General features: G+C 37.4%; 1 protein-coding gene across 1 annotated transcript in view; it reads right to left on the bottom strand.

The window, feature by feature from the left end:
* The window catches only part of hig (locomotion-related protein hikaru genki), a 484,097-nt gene that overhangs the window by 214,691 nt on the left and 248,618 nt on the right, over nt 1-20,788 (bottom strand). The window contains exon 3 of the mRNA XM_081765381.1: nt 8,295-8,383. Coding sequence (XP_081621507.1) covers nt 8,295-8,383 — 89 coding nt within the window. The remainder of the gene's footprint in view (nt 1-8,294; nt 8,384-20,788) is intronic.

The following is a 20,788-nucleotide window of genomic DNA, read 5'->3' on the forward strand; positions in this document are numbered from 1 at the left end:
CGAATAATTGATGCAGATACAATTTTATATTAATGGAACTTAAGGACGGTTTTTAAAGTTTATAACCGACTCTCATCCCAAACATAATGCTAATAAGGGGCGCCGAACTGAATGTGGGGACTACGGATGAATGCAGCTCTCCACATTTTCCGCTGTTCATATTGTTGAAACGCACTAAATGTTTTGGAACTACTTCATCTCTAATTTCAAAATGTTCTTTCGGGGAGAGAAGTTCAGTCGAGCAGCCATCGCCTCCCCTTAATGACGACCGCTCAATATGTTTTCCTGATTAATAACAGGGTTACTAACAAACTGGGAAACATGATTGTTGTTGTTGTTACTAACTGACTCCGCTGCAACTGAAGAATACGGCGGATTCAGTGCCGTAGTCACTACAGGCATGTTCGAAGAAAATGGAGATGTCACCATTGAAGCAGGAAGGAATTGACCAACAGGTGGTTTGATACTGTTAAAAGTATACATTCCTGGTACCGCATATGATACCGGTACTTGTCCATACATCATGGGGAATGGTGGCATAGGTCTAGTTATGTTACGATTTCCCCAGGCGGGTTTTAAATTTTTAGTTTTCTTCCAACTTGAACGATTAAATTTTCTAGATTTAGTATTATCAAAATTATTATCTTTACCTAACGCTTCTCTGTTCACTGGTTCCGTTTGCACCGCATTATCTATTTTATCGGAACGAGTTGTCGAGAAGAATGTTTTCCGAATTTGTGGTTTTCTATTTTGGAATTTCGCACCCCCATAACTTTCTGGAATAGAATTCGGAGCACATTCCAACTCTGCAATTCTTAAGATTAGATCTTGGGCTGTACTAACTGAACCTAACTTCAGAATTTTAGATTCCTCCCCAGGAAGACAGTCCAAAATCAAGTCCTTTAGCTCCTGATCCGATGGAGAAGTCACTATCGAATTATACTTTTCCACAATGTGACGGACAAACCCAAGAAGCGAAGAATGTTTTGTTCTATCATATCGCAATGAATAGAGGTGACGTTTCTGCGCCCTCTCCATTCGCTCCGATATGTACTGTATCTTGAATAATTTTATAAAATCATCAAAGGTTCGTATTTGTGAAGCAACACTTCTACACCATATCTTGGCAGACTTTTCTAAAACCCGTCCTAATATATACAAACGATCCCTGTCGGTGAGAACGTACATGTTCATAGTTTGCAACAAATCATCTAAAAATATTTTCGCCACTCCCTGAGTCAGCTGTCCATCAAATTTTGGAAAGTGATGCAGTTCCTTCAGATAGGTTCCTGCACCTCTTTTATACGAAGGGCTCTTGTCCCAGTGTCTATTTTCACGGTCTAATTTAGATATTTCCACGGTTTCCTGGTCATTAACAACTAGATCTAACGGATTACATTGTTTTGTACGCGACTCACACCGCGATTCTTTCCCTTTTCTCTTTTGTTTCATCTTTTTACGTTTACTAGCGGATTCATCCCCAATCGCTTCCACGTCAGATGAGGAGGATACCTCAGTCGTATTTATAATTTCTTCAAATCGAATTCTCTTGAGATTTGGAACTGAAGGTTCCCTACCATCCTGATAACTTCTATCACTTTCAACTAAATTCCCTTCACGAGGAGGATTTTCACTCTTTGTATTTCTTTCACCCGATTCGAGTACTTTTCTCAAATTCTCGGTGTTCCGTTCACATCGTTCCCGGTTCTGACGATAAGCATCCACTACATCACGCTCCAATATCTTAATCATATTTACAGTTTGTTCATTTACATCACGAAATTTCCTATAGTCATTAACTTGTCGTTCTTTCACATTCTTTAGCTCAGTTTCAAATTTAGAGGTTAGATTTCCAAATTCATTTCTCAACATTGATACATCCTTAACAGTAGTTTCTAACTTACAATCTACATTCTCAGTGAATTCAGTGAAATTTCTAGTGATCTTATCTAAATCTACTTTAACATTATTCACACCCTGATTCACATTATAAATTTCAGCCATGCAATTTTCCCGTACACTTTCTACAGATTGACCTAAATTCTGTTTAGTTTCATCTATCTCATTTCTTAATTTAGATACTTCACTGTTTAGTTCCCCCTTTACAGTTGCAAAAGATTCTTTTAAGGCTACTATTTCATTGCTCATCTTATTTAGTTCAGTTTTCATTTCTGATTTCAAATCATTCTTGTTAACAGTCATCTGATTAATAAGTTCTACCCTTACAGCAGAAACCTCAGACTTTAAATCTTTAATTATGTTCATCAATTTCTCTAACAATGGACCTCTCCCAATTTCTATTTCCGGAACAACTTTCTTTGGATTTCGTGCACGACTCACTTTCTCAACATCCGAGTCTACATGCTGTTCAACTACACAGTTGGCACAGAACCACTTTTCCTCTGACCGCTTTAACAACTCTTGTTCCGGTTCAGGAATGTTTAAACAGTTCATATGGTACCATTTGTCACAACCTTCGCAGCAAATTGCCACAGTGTTCTCAACATTGTAAGCACCATTGCAACAATTATACTTTTCCGATTCATTTATCATCGTTGTTTCACTCATCTTACATTATATTGATTGAGCCACGCATCTCTCAGCCTTATCCCAATACTTCCATTAATTATTCTAAATTCTCATTTTAGTTCTACCTACTAGACATAAAAAAATAATAGTAATAATCCTGAAGCTGAAGTCGCCAATTCTGAAACGCACTAAATTTTCGTACAGTTACTTAAACTTAATGTTTAGGCTGAACTAAGCCAATTTTATACTACACCTTTCTCTCATATAAGAAGAAGATTTAATCAGTCCTAGCTGGTGTAGCCAATTTTGAAACGACCTGTTTTGGCTCTCGTTTCTATAGAAATGGATCTTTGGCTTAAAGGAGCCAATTTTGTAACAGTCTTTCCCAGGGATGAGAAAATCTCAAAAACAAATCGAAAATCCTGGCTGGGTCGCCAATTTTGAAACGCACTAAATTTTCGTACAGTTACTTAAACTTAATGTTTAGGCTGAACTAAGCCAATTTTATACTACACCTTTCTCATATAAGAAGAAGATTTAATCAGTCCTAGCTGGTGTAGCCAATTTTGAAACGACCTGTTTTGGCTCTCGTTTCTATAGAAATGGATCTTTGGCTTAAAGGAGCCAATTTTGTAACAGTCTTTCCCAGGGATGAGAAAATCTCAAAAACAAATCGAAAATCCTGGATGGTATTGCCAATTTTGAAACGTCCTGCTTTAGGGACATAAAAGTAAATGAAAACATACCAAGCGAAATCTTGGATTGAATTGTCAATTTGTAACCACTTAATTCTGTTAAAGTAAAGAACGAGAATTAATTTCTTATTTACATACGCAACGGAATTTTGAAAGCAATCGCAGATTCTTGTCAAGTGGTAGACCGTCAATGAGATCTTAGCAACTGTGCTATCTAGCACATGTTCGACATCAAATTGCACTTTATGTTACTATTATCCTATAATCTAGGTACTTAATATGAATTACTGGAACGGAATCATACATTAAAGTTCAAGTTATCATTTATTGTCAAAAGAGAAAAAAATCGAAGTACAGCTTAAGAAAAAAAAACGGTTATAAATTTTGGACTCTTCTTTGCATTGTTTTAGTTTTACATTCGGTCAATACACAACTGCCGATAAACATTATTGCAATTGTACGTAGTTTACATATTCGTAGCTTACCGGTACAAATAAGAAAAAAAATTAACTTTTAAACATATAGATGATACATTTTAAGTAGCTTCTTAGGCAGGTTTACATAGAATATTACATTCCAATGGAACAATCCTATTAATTCTCACTATTCATTGATCCATTGATTTTCGTTCAAGACTCAGGAAAGTGTGAAGAATAAAAAAAATTGTGAAGAAGAAAAATATGCTCCGTGCACTTCCGTCACGTGTTGCATACGTGGCCACTTGTGTCATTTTAACATCTATATACTACATTAGTATTATTATTATTATTCCTACTTAGGAATCGTTTCATAAATTATATCTGTAACATATTCCAAGTTTATTTCTATGACACTGGGTCACGTTTTTCTTTAACAAAACAACACTGCATCGATTATCAATATGAATGAACATGATATATATTTATATACAAATGAGTATGAAAAAAAATACATCTACAATATTTATCACTTTCCTGACTATATTGTGAACATGACATTTCAGTATATGGAAATACGAGAACGACAAGTTGAGCATAGTTAACCTAACCTTTAAGACTGCACGAGGACATCATATTAGAACTCTGTGCCGGAAGCTAAGTTTTTGATTTTTACCGAATGCATACTAACATTTCATAATAGTATCAGTCTTAATAATTATATTAATGGAAGTATTACGATAATCCTGTTAGATGCGTGGCACAACACGAGATTTTATTTACACATGTGTGTCATGCTATTGATGTACTGAAGAAAAATTTCACAAACAGTCATTAAGTTGCAAATAGTTTGGGTTTTATAGCACCACTGGTACCCTTGCTGTCATCAATCTGAATGGTTCCCGGTTCAGGATAAATAAGTAAGGAAAGTTTTTACCTTATGACACGTTGGTTGTATCCTCCTCACTCCTCCGGATCCCACCTTTTCACGAATCCATGGAATTGTGCACTCCGAAGCATTGACGATAATACATCCAACTTTAAACCACCTGACACCTACTATTTTCAGCATTCATAGGTGGTTGCATCAGGCGACGATTTACCAAAATTGTTAAGGATTAATTTAGCCTTCGGCATCCAATTCTTTTATCCCAATTATTTCTATGTTGGATCAAAACACAAATTTTGATGAGGTTGAGTCCTAAAAGTACGATTTACGTATTTAAATTTCAAATTATCATGGATGACCGAAGGGGTCGCCTATTTCTTAGCACGGTAAAGATGGCTGAGCGTCATGCATTACCTGGCGACTACATAGCTCAACTACACCATATTTTTCATATTGTAAAACTTAATATTCTATTGTAGTTACTCCCCTAAAATTTGAGAACTTAATGAATTAATATTTATGACATATTTAATGAGACACATAATTCCTCAAACTAAAAACAGAATATTGATAATTCTCACCTAGTCGTGTCTGTCCATTTACTTGAAGAGCACCAATCGATGTTCACGACATTTTCATATCTTCTCACCCGGCTATCGCCATCTTGGCCTCGCTACCCAGCATGCCGCAAGCACAAGACAATTGAATCCATGAACCGATGCTCGACACGACTGATTATACGATGTCATGGGTGAGTGTTATGTAAATAAGAATTTTACTATTACAGTGTTAATAGAATCTACCTAGCAAATTTAGAAAAATTCGATATAATATTAAATCATTTGTAATTGATATTAGTTATATGTGAATATAGTGGACAGTTATAGAATAACCCCACCATCCAGTGAATTGTATTAATAGTAAAGAAACATTTCAAAAACTAACGTTAATAGCTAACACGTAAAAACAAATAAAACATGTATTTGAACTAATGGCATGACTATACCAAATGGGGGCCACTTAACAAAACAACGGTAAAACAATAACAATGTAAAGTACCGGTAAAACAGTAACAATGTAAAGTACCGGTAAAAGGGTACGTTACATTTTACGTAAAGAACCTGGTGGTGCTTTAGGAGTTACAGTGCCTGAGGATCAGTTTGAGAGTGTTTAATCCAATTTTAATATAGTTTTGCTTGTCGGAACTGCTATATAACGCCCTACGTTGAACTGACGGTGGAACAACCTCTGAGCTACAACCAGTGAGTAGCCGTTTCTAGAACAGGATCGTACGTCAACGTGCGATGTTCCACTGACCACGATTCCATAGTAACCGAAATGAATGTAAAATAAATTACATTAGTTGACACACATTTTTTTTTTTTAAAAAAATAACATTTGGTGTTCAATTAACTGTGTAATGTTCATTTAAAAATAAGTTTACTCTCTTGTGTCACCGTGTACTCTCTTGTGTCAACATACTCACCAGGGGAGTATGTTGAAAATGAAGTCATTATAAAAATCTGCACATCTTTCGGTTTTCTGTAGGTTCAAGACTTTTCAGCACCTAGTCTGTATGCGTTACCTAGTGCCTAGTTTGCTCTATGGGATCAAACATTGAAACCGAAACAACTAAAACGGGTGGCAGAAGCAGGGATGAAACTTATTCTTAAGAGATTGAATCCTCATGAAATAAGAGAAAAAGTTCTTATACCTCTCAGCAGTAAGACAGACAGACGATCAAATGGATAAGAGATAGACACCCTGTTATTTTGCAATCCTGAGGACCATTCTCACTATAATTTTGTACATGATGGTGAGAGTGAGGGTACCAACATTATTTAAACGTGAAGGTGAGTGAGGTCGTCGATGTTGTTTGAGGTCAAGGTCATCAATAATGTTTGAGAGTGAGGGCAAGTGAGGATGAGGAAAATCCCTATCTCTGGAACGTGAAGAATTTATCTATAAAAATTTAGTTTACGCGTAGCATACTTTAGAAGTTGAAGATTCGGGATGCTTAAATCTGACCAAAGTCATACACAAGTAGTAATGGACGTTAAAGGAGTTTGGTGACAACGTTTAAATTGGATTTTTGCATTTCCCTACACTCTTCATTTTCCACATAGCACACTACGTCCCTGGGATGTCCCATTTTGACCCAATCATCCCATTCGGTTCCCTGGATTATCGGGACAATGAGAAGACATCCCATGGACGTCCTGCATGGGACGTCCTGAAGGATTCCCATGTAGGATGTCCACGGGATGTCTCAGATGGGACAGGAGGTCCGAGGGAAAACAAATAGACATCCCTTCGTGGTCCCGTTGAATATCCCGTATCCCGGGATATTAGCGGACATCTGGATCTCCCGCGGATATCCTGTGGATGTCCCGGGAGCACATTCGGATATCCCGGGAGGTCCCGTCGTCCGTTGCGGGCTCAGTCTCGGACATCCCATGTACGTACTTGTGCTATGTGGGTTTCCCACTCAAAAACTTAAGTAAGATGAATGCATATTTGAAAATAGAAAATAATCGTATTTAAGTCTTTAGATCTATCGAGTAGGTCATTAATTTCATTTTAGTACGGTATTCAACGGACAGATTAGTATTTTGCATCCTAAGCATGATACTAATCAGCTAATTTCAAACAATACTGCGGTTAGTCTATCAAGCTAGAATACTATCCATAATTACTCTCATTGTAATACATTTTTGATTATCCATATCTTGAGATCAACTGAATGGATCACGTCCATCAACGAACTCGGTTCCTAAGTTTTGATCCCCTACACCAAGGGGCGGATCCAGGGGGGGGGGGAGATTGGGGCGATCGCCGCCCCCAAGAGGAGGAAACTTTCTTATTATATATATATAAATAAAACCCATCCCAAAGTTTGGAGCCCTTAAAAGTAGCAGTATGACAACCCACCGCCCCCACCCAAAAGTCGGTCCTGGATCCGCCCCTGCCTACACCCTGGCCAAAATTCATGCTGATCCATCAAATTGTTCTTGAGATTATTTGCCTTCTGCACGGACACACGGACAGAGTAAATATATGAGGGCTATAGAAGCAAAACCTGCTAAATCTATTTTTTCAAATTTTGTCAGGAGACGAAACAAAACTGACTCCTTTGTGTTTCAGAATAATATTGAACAATTTTTTGTTTAGTGGTCACTACTTAATGCAGATCAGTGAAATCTACCACTAAAGAAAAATAATTCTGAAACATAAGGGAGTCACTTTTGTTTCGTATCCTGACAAAATTAAAAAATAGCTTTAACAGATTTTGCTTCTATATCCCTGATATAGAGAAGTTATTTGTACAAAAAACTTTTTTTTTTTTTAGAATAAAAAGAAACTGAAACATAAAAACAACAGAAAGAGACTGAAAACCGGAAATTGTTGTGGAATTTCCTTTACTAAAAATAAGCAAAAGAAAACTTTACTTAAACGGTGAAAGACAAAATAATAAACATTGACAAAGAGAAACCCTTTTTGTTCTCACGAGAAAAGAGGAATTGAGTAAAGCCGAAAAGTCAATCCTTAATATGCTGGAAACGAATCATCGACTACTCTCGAGAAAGAAAAATCATCTCAACCTTTTCCTTTTCCTAACCAATGACAACTTTCCACCGAAAGAAACTTATTTTTGTGTCAAAGATAATGCTCTTTTTTCTCTTCCGTCATAAAAAAAGAAAAGAATAAAAGAGAGAAGAAACCATTTAAACGTGCGTCACAAGTGATTCCTCTCTGTTTACTCACAGTGATCGTGACGTTGCGATACGTGACAAGAAGTTGTGACGGGATATATTGAAGAGAGCAGCTCTTGTAGAGAGGCCGGAACCCGTCATCTGGAATAAAGAAAAGAAACAAAAGGACATCAGTTAAATTCACAATTCTTTCTTCACTTTTCACATCACTTTTTCTTATATGTTCAATGCTGATAACATTCATCTGTCATGTCCTATATTTGAAAATGTCTCTCCAGGACTGTTAAGTTGTAGGCAAGAATTTAATGTGAATTCTACAAGCAGTTATTTAAATTTGAGAAATAAAATCATAATTCTACAATATTAATCCCTTCCACTACGATTTATTTTCTGAATTCTGATAATAGACAGTAAGGTGATTTATCATTATATAACTTTAAAAACATCAATATAGTAAACCTACGTAATGCTACAATAGTTTAAATTTTATGACGAGTGTAGCTCGTCATTGTGAGATTTGGCACCGGGGGGCCATGACGAACTAGACTCGCCGTTTCAGTGCAAGGGGTTAATAACATTTGAAGAAGTGATATGCGTGAGTGTAAATGCTCAGGAGAAAATGAAGAAAAACGATTTTTTTTATAAACCTAAAAATTGATACTATACTGGAGCCATGACATTTATTGAGATTAAACTATAATGATCGCAAGGAGTCGTGAAGCTTGACCTATATCTACCAATTTTAGCACTCAATAGAACGTTAGGGTATGTCCCACTCGCAGGCACGCACGCAGAAATTTTTGTTGGGAAGGAGCCAAGCTTTGGGATGGAGAGAAGTTCCAATAGGCCTACTACAAGCCTATTAATATTGAATGGGTATTATTTTGCACCCGAAAATATAATAAGTAATTGTAAAATACTTCCACCTATATTTTCAGAAAAAAATAATAGAATTAGATTGTTTTTTATAAGAGAAAGACTACAGTTTAAATGTAAGATCAAATTTTCATGCTGCATCAGTAATTTCTTTGTTAAACAAGTATAGTTTTATTGTGGAAGTGTATAAACGTATATTAAATTAGGAAGTTTTCTGGGGTATCCGCACCCGGTGGGCCCCTTTACGGGTGAGCCCCTGCTCAGTCTTAAAACTCTATCCATGAAATTTTGCCATTGTCGTCTCTCGCGCTATACGGAGAACATCTCCCAAGAGTAGATATTGTTGAATTGTCGCGAAGTTTCATTTTGTTTATTTTTATTATTGTCGTTGCTATTATTATTGTTACAGTTTAATTTTAATAATTGTTCTTGTTCTTGTTCGTAATAACACAGGCCTACAACCCAAATTTTGATTTGATAAAATTAATTTTGCGTGTACTGAAACCGAAAATGAAGTCCGTTTTTCTCCCTCACATACAGTTTTTTTTTTCACAACCATATAACAATAGCGGGTGTATATGTATATAATAGACGTGGAAAGTGTAGTGTTTGTTCTTGTCCCTTGGATGTTTTGTAATATGTTAAACAATAAATATGTATGATAACATAAAATAACGTCAAATACAATACAAATACAAAATATTAAAATAAACTATAAGTAATAAATTCTAATATCACTGACCCTCAGTAAGTGTTGTAGGCATGAAGCTCCAGGCACAACCTGTACAGACAGGAACTGCGATAAAAGGACACAATCGGCAGGCAGTTTCAAGGTTTTTCCATGTTGAACAATATCAAATTTATAAGTCCATACACATATCAGAGTGGCAGAGTACACAATAATTTCACTAAAAACGTTTTCTTTTTTCTTGGAAAGTTCGTGCGCTTCCGTGTATAGGACGCTTCAGATAAATCACGATGTAGCATCCAACAATAGTCCGCTAGCATAGTCACGTTCTACCTACCTTCATACGTACGTTCCATCTCCTTGATGTCTTGGTGGAACCGTTTGCCTTGTTCTTCACTGACGTTCCCCAAGTTTTCTGGAAAATAGTTCTTATGCGAGTGTAAGAAGTGAACCTTCAGACTCATTCTGCAATCTTTTTATCCTAACTCATGCAACATGCGTTCCACGACACTTTTGTAGTTCGGATCCTTCATGTTACCAAGGAACTTCTCTACAACCTTCTTGAAACAATTCCAGGCTTCTTTCTCTTTCTCATCCATGGTTAGGACAAATTGTGTATCTGCGAAAAGTTTTCTGGTGTCTGGACCTACAAAGATCCCTTCTTTCAGCTTGACGTCACTTAAACCTGGAAACACGGAGCATAAGTATTTGAAACATGCACCTGTTTGATTGAGAGACTACTAATTGTTTCATCAACTCGAGCTTTATGTGTAGAGCCGGTAACAGGATTTTGTCAGAAGGAACCAAACCGTCTCTGATGACATTGTTTTCGGCTGGCAAGAGAGAATTTCTTGATGGCTAGTCCTTTGTTTTTCAATGGGAATTTCTGTCACGGCTATCCCATAAGCACAAAAAACAACGAAACTTTTTATACCCAGGTTGTTGACCTAACAGTATGGTGATTACTTTCACGTCTCCGCAGATCAACCACTTATGCTCATTATAACGAATTCTGTCGAGAAGTAATGCGAAATTGCCGTATGTTTCTTTTAAATGTACCGAATGGCCAACTGGCACTGAGGCATATGTATTGCCATTGTGTAATAAAACGGCCTTCAAACTTTTCTTCGAAGAGTTAATGAATAAACGCCATTGATTCGAGTCATATACACCAAATTGGCCCATCAGTCCAGGAATGTGTTTACAGTACACAAGATTCTCATCCTGTGCAAAATAAGGCAAAAAAAAAAAAAAAAAACTGTTACGCGATGTCGATACCATGAAAAAGATGTGCCTGGTTGTAATAAATTCTTGTTTTTAAGGCGGGAGCCAAGTAACTGAGCAGCATCTTTCGAAAGTCCAAGATCTCGCACTAAGTAGTTCAACTCCTGTTGTGAAAAAAACTGAGGTTCGTTATCTGAACTGTTTGGTTCGAAATCACTATTTGATTCATACTTTTCCACGTTGGAAACTTCCTCCTCTGTTTCCCAATCAAGGCTGTCCAAGTCATCAGGGGGCCAAGGAACTGGAAATTCCGGACTGTGTGGTACCGGATAACTAGCAGATTCAAGAGTAGGGTGGTTAATGAGCTTCTGGTTTTTGGAATTATAACGTTGAACATCACAGGTACAAAAGTAATATTCATCCCCATGGTCTTTTTGCTCCCTCCACATCATTGGGATAGCAAATCTAAATGTTTTTGCTTCTCATTTGTACCACAAGCGAAGTTTTTCAACGCAGCTATGGCATACTTTGTGACGAGCCCACACTTTATCTTGATAACCTATTCTTAACCCGAAATATGCATAATATACATTTCGTGAGAAAATAGTTTATATTTCGTTGGTATTTCTTGATTGTGTACTCACCACGGATAGAACAGAAGTGGTCTGGACTGGTAACACAACAACTAACACAACTCGACTGGCTGACTGCCACAGGGGCTTCAAAGTCCAGATATAACAAGTTTAAATCGGTTTAGCTTCCAACACGGACTAATGAGGACAGACAAGAAGTACATTCCTGTCTGTACAAGTTGTGCCTGGTGCTTCATGCATACACCACCTACTGCGGGAGAGTAATGCAATATAAAAAACGTAAACATTAGCAGTTACAAGTTTAATAACTACAATTTTTAAATACTTATTTACGTTTATATATTTGTTTGTTTTTGCACTCATTTTAATTAGTAGCATTTACGGAAAAGTGTTACTACTCGCTACAAGTCTACGAAAAAACACCATATTATTTTTGCTATTTAAGTTTAATTATGTATTTATTATTTTATTCACTTATTTATCATTTAATTTATCAGTTAAATTAATTATAATTATAAACAAACACAATCTGTTACAACCGTAATTTATTCATGTATGAATGCATGCATGCTATATAAGGCTACTTGCTATTATGTTATATGGTTTTGAAAAAAAAAACTACATGATGGAGAAAAGCGGACTTCATTTTCGGTTTCAGTACACCCAAAAACATAAAGATAAGCCACTTTTATGAAATCAAATTTAAAAAAAAAAAATGTAGACCTGTGTAATTATTAGTTCTTTAAGTGTTTTCTTGACACACATTTACAGTGATGCCAATTTAGCCTATTTTTGGCTAAATCTAGTTTATTTGGAGAGGCATTTAGCCATACAAATCTAGGAAATGCTTCTAGCCTTAAATATAACTTATTTTATGAAACCCTTTCGCCATTTTTGCCTTTTTATTAGCCGTTAAATTAATCCTAAAAATGCTTTTTCTTTGAAAATAGAGTGTATTTTTTTTTTTAAATTAGCCTATTTGTCATTATACAGTATATTATCGTATTAATTGATTTATCTATACAGAGGGTGTTTTATTAGGCAACAAATACTTGTTTTTCATTCTTCTCTCTCCCAACGCACAAATTTACAACTACTTAACAATACTTATCAACTCAAAGAATTTTGATGTCGCTCCTGTAACGGCCCCGTTTGCTACTTTTTAATTATTTTAATTTTCGCATTTCACTGCAAGAATGAAAGTTTTCTAATACAAATTTAGTAAACTATTCCTTTCTGCAAGCCACAGATTGTTTTTGTTTATTAAAGGAAACAAATAGGATATCTAATTAGTTGAAAACTCTCAATGCAATCATGATTATTAATATGGGTATACGGAGAAATAAGTGTTGGTAAGGACTATGACATGCTGAAAGAAGTTACTGAAAATTGGGACAATGGCAGTCTACACAAACACAACTGATCCACAATCTAACCATGGTGCACCCAGTTCCAGCGCCTTGGCTAGTTGCGACGTCGTCGACAATGACTTACTATATTCCAATTCAACTGATAATATAGCTGTTAACTTTCAGAAATCAGAGGAGTTGTTGATGGATTTTATTGTGATTTAAAGTCATGAATGTTGCTTTGAATAAAATTCAACATTTCAAATTTTACTTTTTTTTTTCAAACAATTTATTTTATTTGAATGCTAAAAATCCTTATGTACATACATTGTAAAATGTTTTGAGTATTTTTAAATAGGAAACTAAAACTGATGTCAAATTTTACTATAATTCACTTATAATCGTACACACAAAAACGTTAGCAATTCAAAATCTAGCCATTTTTTGCGTGAAGAAACTTATTTCTGAAGCCCATCTAGTCTATTTTCTTCAGAGGTTGTTGGCAACACTCAGGCCCGTATCCAGAGGGGTATAGTGGGATCGGGGCCCCCCTAATTTTTTGCTGACCCCCTAAAATTTTCACGGTAGGCTTGCAAATGAACTATAATATGGTTGGATCGGGTCCCCTTAACTTCAGCCGGTCCCCCCTACATTTTTGGGCTGGCTACGGACCTGGCAGCACTGCTCATTTATCTCTTCCGAGGCTTGGCAAACATTGTTGGTGAACTTACGCTGTGTTACATTTTCTCCAGGAATGTCTGTGTGTGTTTGGAAAGCAGCTCTACGAATCGTACCGATTTCTTCCGATAAATTATACGTGAGACAAAGAAGCAGTATTAATATTTTGTAGAGCCGAGGCTTCACGAGCCGTCGAGGTCATTACAATATTGAAACATTATCCTTCTGAAGCTCTTCATTACAACACTAGCAAGGCGACAGTATATTGTATGGTTAATGAGATGTAGACTAAGAGCATAATTAACTCTTAAATTTTAATTTCTGTTTAACTAAACGATCGTCCAAGTATAAAACATACAGGGTGTTTCAAAACAACACCGACAATTTGGGAGTTGATTCCTCACACCAAGATAAGACGAAAAGTATAGACCAACCTGAGTGCACAAATGCTTCCTTTCGGCATTATGGACTGCCGAAAACATAAAAAAAGAACTTTAACCCTTATCCGGGCAACCGGGGCCTCCCAGGCCCAGTAGCTTCATTTTTCTAAAATTTCTCAATAACCATACATATTTCGAAGACATAAAATACTGAATTCTTCTATCTTTCGTCGAAGTTAAAATCATGAACATATCGAGTTGGTAAAGCTTTTTTTTTTTTTTTAATTTGAAAATCTTTTCCTGACGTAACCGGGCAACCGGGGCCTAGGAGGCCCCGTATAACTTTAGTGAAATTCCTGTCAAATATTAGATCAAATTGTCACATAATTATATATTGAACACGTGACTATTGTAACCTTTAGTCGGAACAGTATGCGGCAACAGACATTGAATTTTGAGTGTTCTGCACTTAAAATATATACTGGCCTGACAGGCCTCGGTTGCCCGTTTACGTTACAAAAATGTCTGGACCGGATTTGCTATTCTGCTTGGTCGGCTTACAAAAGTGTGACACGAAGTTTCGCTTCTTGACAAAAATATATACCGGTACATGCTAGACTAGTCTGAACAGTAAGTGACAATAGGCATTGATTTTGTGTATTCTACACTTAAAATATATACTGGGCCTCACAGGCCCCGGTTGCCCGTTTACGTTACAAAAATGTCTTGCCCGGATAAGGGTTAAAGGTCCATAGTTCCAAAACTATGGGACCTACCGTAGTCGGGTCAAGACTTCACTTAGGAACTAATATGTCTGCTCTCCAAAAATACATATTTCAGAATCTTAAGGTACTCATTGAGCAAGTTTTTTAGACGGAGTTTGGCTACGGGCATATAATTTGAAGTAGTCTCCAACAACCTCTATAAAAATTATTTAAGAAGTACCGCAGGATTCTGAAATTTGGATATTTGGATATTTGGATATATGAGGCAATTCACATCCACAGTACCTTAGTGTGAAATACTTTGATCATAATCGAATAAATAAATAAATACAAACCTATAAGACTTTGAAAATTTGACTTTCTTTGAAAGATTTTATTTGGAAAAGGTGCTTAGAATGACTATTTGGGGGGAACGTTTTGTAATTTATGTTATTTATCTTGTTTTGATAACATACCAGTAACAGCTTTCGGTAGTTGTAATTACAACAAGTGCTTACATTTACACGATTTTAATCAATGGTGTAAACTTGACCAATATTTATCGTATCTCCGGAACAGTTTCAGATAGCAAATCGCTATGGACGGCATTATGATATGTACGTAGAGGCTACATAAAAAATCTTGTATGTGATCGAATGTGATACTTATCCAAACATTTTTTACGAAATAAAGCCTTTCGAAAAACGTCATACTTCCTATCCTTTGTAACTTCATTCCTATTCATTCGAAATCCGTCGTATCATGGTTATAGTAATGTATAAGAATGCGTGTTGCATTGTCCGTCTCACTTCCATTATTATTGTTAGGGCTAGGCTAGGTTAGGAATTAGACTTTTAATTTGCGATAACTATGCCCATGTTAGCCCGGCATGTATGAGGAAAAAACAAACAAACAAAAAAAACTAAGCTTTTCTGAGCGAAGCCCTACTCAAACTAATTTTCTGGATCCGCCACTGTTCGTAATTTATTTTCCAACAAGATATGCATTCCGGTATCTACCTAAATAGGAAATTTACCTAAAATTAGAAGGCAACCTATCTAAGGGGTTACTTTGGACCTGTGCAAAGTAACCCCGCTTAGAGGCTGAAACCTCCTTCTTCCAGTTTTATGTTGTTTTTTTAAATGACTTTTAAACGTTTCACACTTCAATTTCAACTATTGTTTCAAAGTCCGATTATACAGAGTAGTATTCCACGAAACTGACTTAACTTTGACGAAAATTCTTGTAGGTGATATCTTTCAAATTTAGTCGGCCTTTACAGTAACTGCTGTCCATACCTCTATAACGACAAACCCTCCCGGTAATTAGAACTGAAGTTAACCGCCAATATTATAGCCAAAACGCAGTTATATGTTCTATCTTACCGTGGCAGTTGAAACTTACTCTTTATAATTCATGATGTTACCGATAGAGGACCTTGCAGCTCTTTTCATATTTTGTGCAAAGTAAGCCCTCATGTGCAAAGTAACCCCGTCTTACGGTTCCATCCTTGCATCTGCCTGATGTGAATGAGATAAACACAGAATGGAAGGTCTGAAAAAGCTTTTTCATAGTATCAACCGAGTGTCCCCACCTGGAATCGAACCCGAGACCGCTCTCACCAAAGGCAACTACGGTATATAGGGTGGACTGATTATTATTTTTCAAAAGTTCAGCCTTCTGTTCTGACCCAGAACGCTTTAGTGCTTACTTTTTTCTTTTTGTTAAGATATTTGTCCTTTTTTAAGTTGTTGATATAAGGAGTGCGATTTAAGTTAAGGGAACTTTGAATTTTTGTAATAACTTTTTTATTTCTTGAGAAATCACAACGCATTTTAATATAATAAACAAATGATATCTGAAAAAAGAAGTAGTTTACTATTTGACGCTGTAGACACCCTTGCGGCCGATTTCTCGAAGCTTGAACAGGAACTTCTGGAAAAGCGCTTGTCCACTACTTTTTGCCACTTCTTTTGATATTTCCGACCACTTTGTTTTGCATATCTTTCACATCCTTGATGAAAGTAAGCTTTTTAGCCATTTCGTGTTTAACTAGAGCCCAAAAATGCTCAATGTTTCAAGCCTGAGGAAGTTCTGGCGCGTTCTCGTTTTTACCGACAAACCCAATACCAGCATCAGTAAGCGCGTCTCGCACTTTTTTCACATAATGCGAGGATGCCATATCGAGCCAAAACACAATGTCATGTCCGGTGAACTCTTTTTGTATCCACAGAGACAAAATCTTTTCAATGTACTCTAAATACTGGCTACCGTTGATTGTCCCACTTCGAACAAGAGCAGACGAAACTTTACCGTTTGCCGCGATCGCTTGCAAGATCAAAAACTTTTTCGTATACCTGTCTTTAGGTTTCACAAACTTGCTAGGATTAACTTGATGTTTACCAGTGTACGATACATAGTTGGAAACAGGTGCGAGCGCTAAGTTTTGGTAATAGTAGGTTTCATCATCCATGATCACAATCTTGTTAGCGAACTTCTTGTCGGAGAGTTTGCGGAAGTTGATCTTAGAGCGCTTCTTCTGTTCGTCTGTATAAAGTGGTGCACTTTTACATGTTTTAATCTTGAATCCGTGTTCTTTCTTGATATCCTTACACTGAATTCAGGAATTTTATACTTTCGTCCTAAAAGACGGTTTGATAAATTAGGGTTCTTCAAGAGTTCTAGTCTAATCGAACTTTTCACTTTTTGTGTATATTTTGAAATTGAGCAACCAGATTTCTTCTTTCGTGATGCTTCACCAATCTCCACATAAGTTTTCAACATTCTATGCACTGTACTATAAGGATATTCACACTTAAAATGGTTTAAAGCAGCCGTAAAATCACATGTCCACTGGTTCTCATAGAATTGGATAAGCCTCTCGCGGAGAGCCTTGCCATGTTCGGCTGTCATTCACTTCCCGTTTATGTTTACGCGCTCACGCTTAGCATACACTCGTGAGATACTATGACAAGCAAAGGGTGAAACTTTCATTGAGATCGAACGAGTGGTTTTCGTTTTATGAATGCTTTTTGCCAGTAACCTTAACTTAAATCGCACTCCTTAGTGTGCCTTTCCTGGGTTGAAGGAAGTAGCATTTATTATATGTATCATAATTTACCAAAATATACGAGGGCTGTCTAAAAAGTATCCGACCTTTGGCCAGAAAAATAGTTGCGAATACCTGACAGATTTGGGACCCTAATTCCCTTCAAAGTAGGCCCCTTGTGCTTCCACATACTTAGCCCACCGATCCTTCCACTGCTGGAAACACCGCTGGAAGTCTTCTTTTGGAATGTTGTTCAGCTCCGTCGTCGTGTTCCGCATTATGTCTTCTCTACTCTCAAAACGGGATCCCTTCAGAGGCGTCTTCAATTTTGGAAACAACCAGAAGTCACAAGGAGCCAGGTCTGGAGAGTAGGGAGGTTGGCGAACGGTTGTAATTCCATGTTTGGCTAAGAACGTGTGGATCAATTGGGATGAATGTGCTGGGGCGTTGTCATGATGGACATGCCAGTTCTTCGCTGTCCACATGTCTGGTCTTTTGCGCCGGACTGCGTCACGGAGTCGCCTGAGAACATCTTGATAGTACTCCTTTGTCACTTTTTGTCTTTCCGGTGCGTACTCGTGATGCACAATTCCACGGGCATCGAAGAAAACAGTCAGCAACACCTTGATTTTGTTTCGCACCTGCCGCGCTTTCTTCGGCCTTGGAGAATCGGGATGCTTCCATTGAGACGATTGTTGTTTTGTTTCTGGGTCGTACCCGTACACCCATGACTCATCTCCAGTTATCACGGAATTCAGATACCCAGGATCAGTGTTGGTGGTGTCCAGAAGGTCCTGTGCAACGTCAAAACGGGTGTCTTTTTGTTCCTGAGACAACAACTTGGGTACAAATTTAGCAGCCACTCGTTTCATGTTCAAATCGTCACGCAAAATTGCATGTGCAGAATCTTTACTCACTCCAACATCTTCTGCAATCTCCCGCACTGTCAAACAGCGATCTGCCATCACCAAATTTCGCACCCCCTCAACAACAGCTGCATTCCGAGCAGTTTGGGGCCTGCCGCTACGCTGCTCACTCTCGACTGATGTGCGGCCATCTTTGAATCGGTTGAACCATTGTTTAATTTGTGTTACACCCACCGCATCTTCTCCAAACACCTGCTGAATCTTACGAATTGTTTGGCTTTGAGAATCACCCAGCCTTTGACAGAATTTGATGCAGTATCTTTGCTCAATTCGTTCAGTCATCTTGCGAGAAACACTAAATCCGACGAACACTACCAACAGCACCTCACTTCGCGACCACCAGCTCACGACTGGCACACGCGAACGCGGTGAAAAAATTCAAGCATGCACATTGAGGTTCCTCCTTCCACCGTGCACGGTGGCGCCGCCTGAGAATCACTACTTTGCGTGGAAAAAATTAAGGTCGGATACTTTTTAGACATGCCTCGTATACACTAGCAAGCCAAACCATTATGACTGCTTACCTAATATCTGGTATGCCTATATTTGGCTCACAGGATAGCAGCAATGTAGTTTGACATGGAAACAATGAGACCTTAATACGTGAGTGGAGAATATAGCCTACTACATCTGCACAAACAAGTCACTTAATTCCTATAAATTTCGCGGAGGGGGACGATGAGCTCGAATCTAACGTTGAATGACGTGAAAAGGGTATTCTATTTGATTAAGATTGATTGACGTTGGGGTTATTGCAGTCGTCAAAATTCACCATTGTGCTCCTTGAACCATTGCAGCATAACGTTGGTCTTGTGACAAGAAGCGTTGTCGTGCTGAAATTTTCCACTGCCAGCTGGAAATATATCCCATATGAATGGGTATACATGGTCAGGAATAACTTACCGATAGCTAGGAGCCATCATAGTGCTCTGTATACGCATTACCGTGCTCATGGATGACCATTTGAATATTCTTCGAGGTTATTACAGGCCTGTCGTTCTGCACACCCCGATCGGCTGTTCTAAAATACAAATTAAATGAAATTTTTCAGTTTAACGTCCCAAGATTATGCCTGTTAGGTTAAGGGCAAAGACATACCGAAGATATCTCGTGATGGAGGTCGAGGTTTAAGTCGCGGTCGCTACCTCGCTAATGACACAAACACATGGATTCAAATGGGTAAGCGCATACGGAGATGTCTGCTACATCGCGACCTAGAAGTTGACCGCGAGGGTGAATTAGTGGTCGCGATTATAAACAACCGAGTTTGTTTTCACAACGATGTTCAGTGGAAGCATCACTGTGGCTCGTGTTCTCATTGGTTCTCCCTGAAGCACTGCACGGAATAAAATGTTCATTTGTTCAGAATTTCATCTGCAGAGGATTGTATGTATCTATGCTCAAGAGGTTTTGTTACACTTTAAATTTGATTATTAAAGACATATTAGTAGAACTAATTAGGAATATTCCACCAATATGGAATAAGTTGCACAAAAACATCATAATAGGTACGTTTTAGATAGAGAATGGAAGAAAATAGCAACTCAAATGGGAATGCCAGATACATTATTCATATTTATTTGAGAATTATACTGTATCTTATTATTATATAAGGCAGTGGCGATTACAGGGGGGAACTTTCGGGCTGAAGTAACTAAATTCCGAAATTTCTAAAGAAAAAAAGCTAGTGTTAATTATATCTACTCTTATGCTTCATGCTCCCCCTTCAATTCCGAGATTAATAAGAATGAATTTCTTCTAAATTCATTACTGATATAAAAATTAAGAAATACCTGTAAATACAGGCACATATCCATAGGGAGGCAACGTTGAATAATGGAATTGCAGTGACGAAACTTTATTTCGTGAAGTTAATACCCCACCTCCTCGGAACCTAAAGACATAGTTGTTTTTTTATTTTGCTGGGAAATGATTTCTCGCCTGAATGCTGTAAAAGAGCGTTTCATCAGAAAAAATTAAAATAGGTAAAAGTCTGATTTATTGATAGAGATGTTCAAGAGATAAAACTAAAATATTTTTGCGAAACAAGAGACGAGACTACGGCATGTCATGTCCTGT

This window comes from Thermobia domestica, chromosome 7 (genome assembly GCF_964235325.1).
Source record: "Thermobia domestica chromosome 7, izTheDome1.hap1.1, whole genome shotgun sequence".
Taxonomy (NCBI): Eukaryota; Metazoa; Arthropoda; class Insecta; order Zygentoma; family Lepismatidae; genus Thermobia; species Thermobia domestica.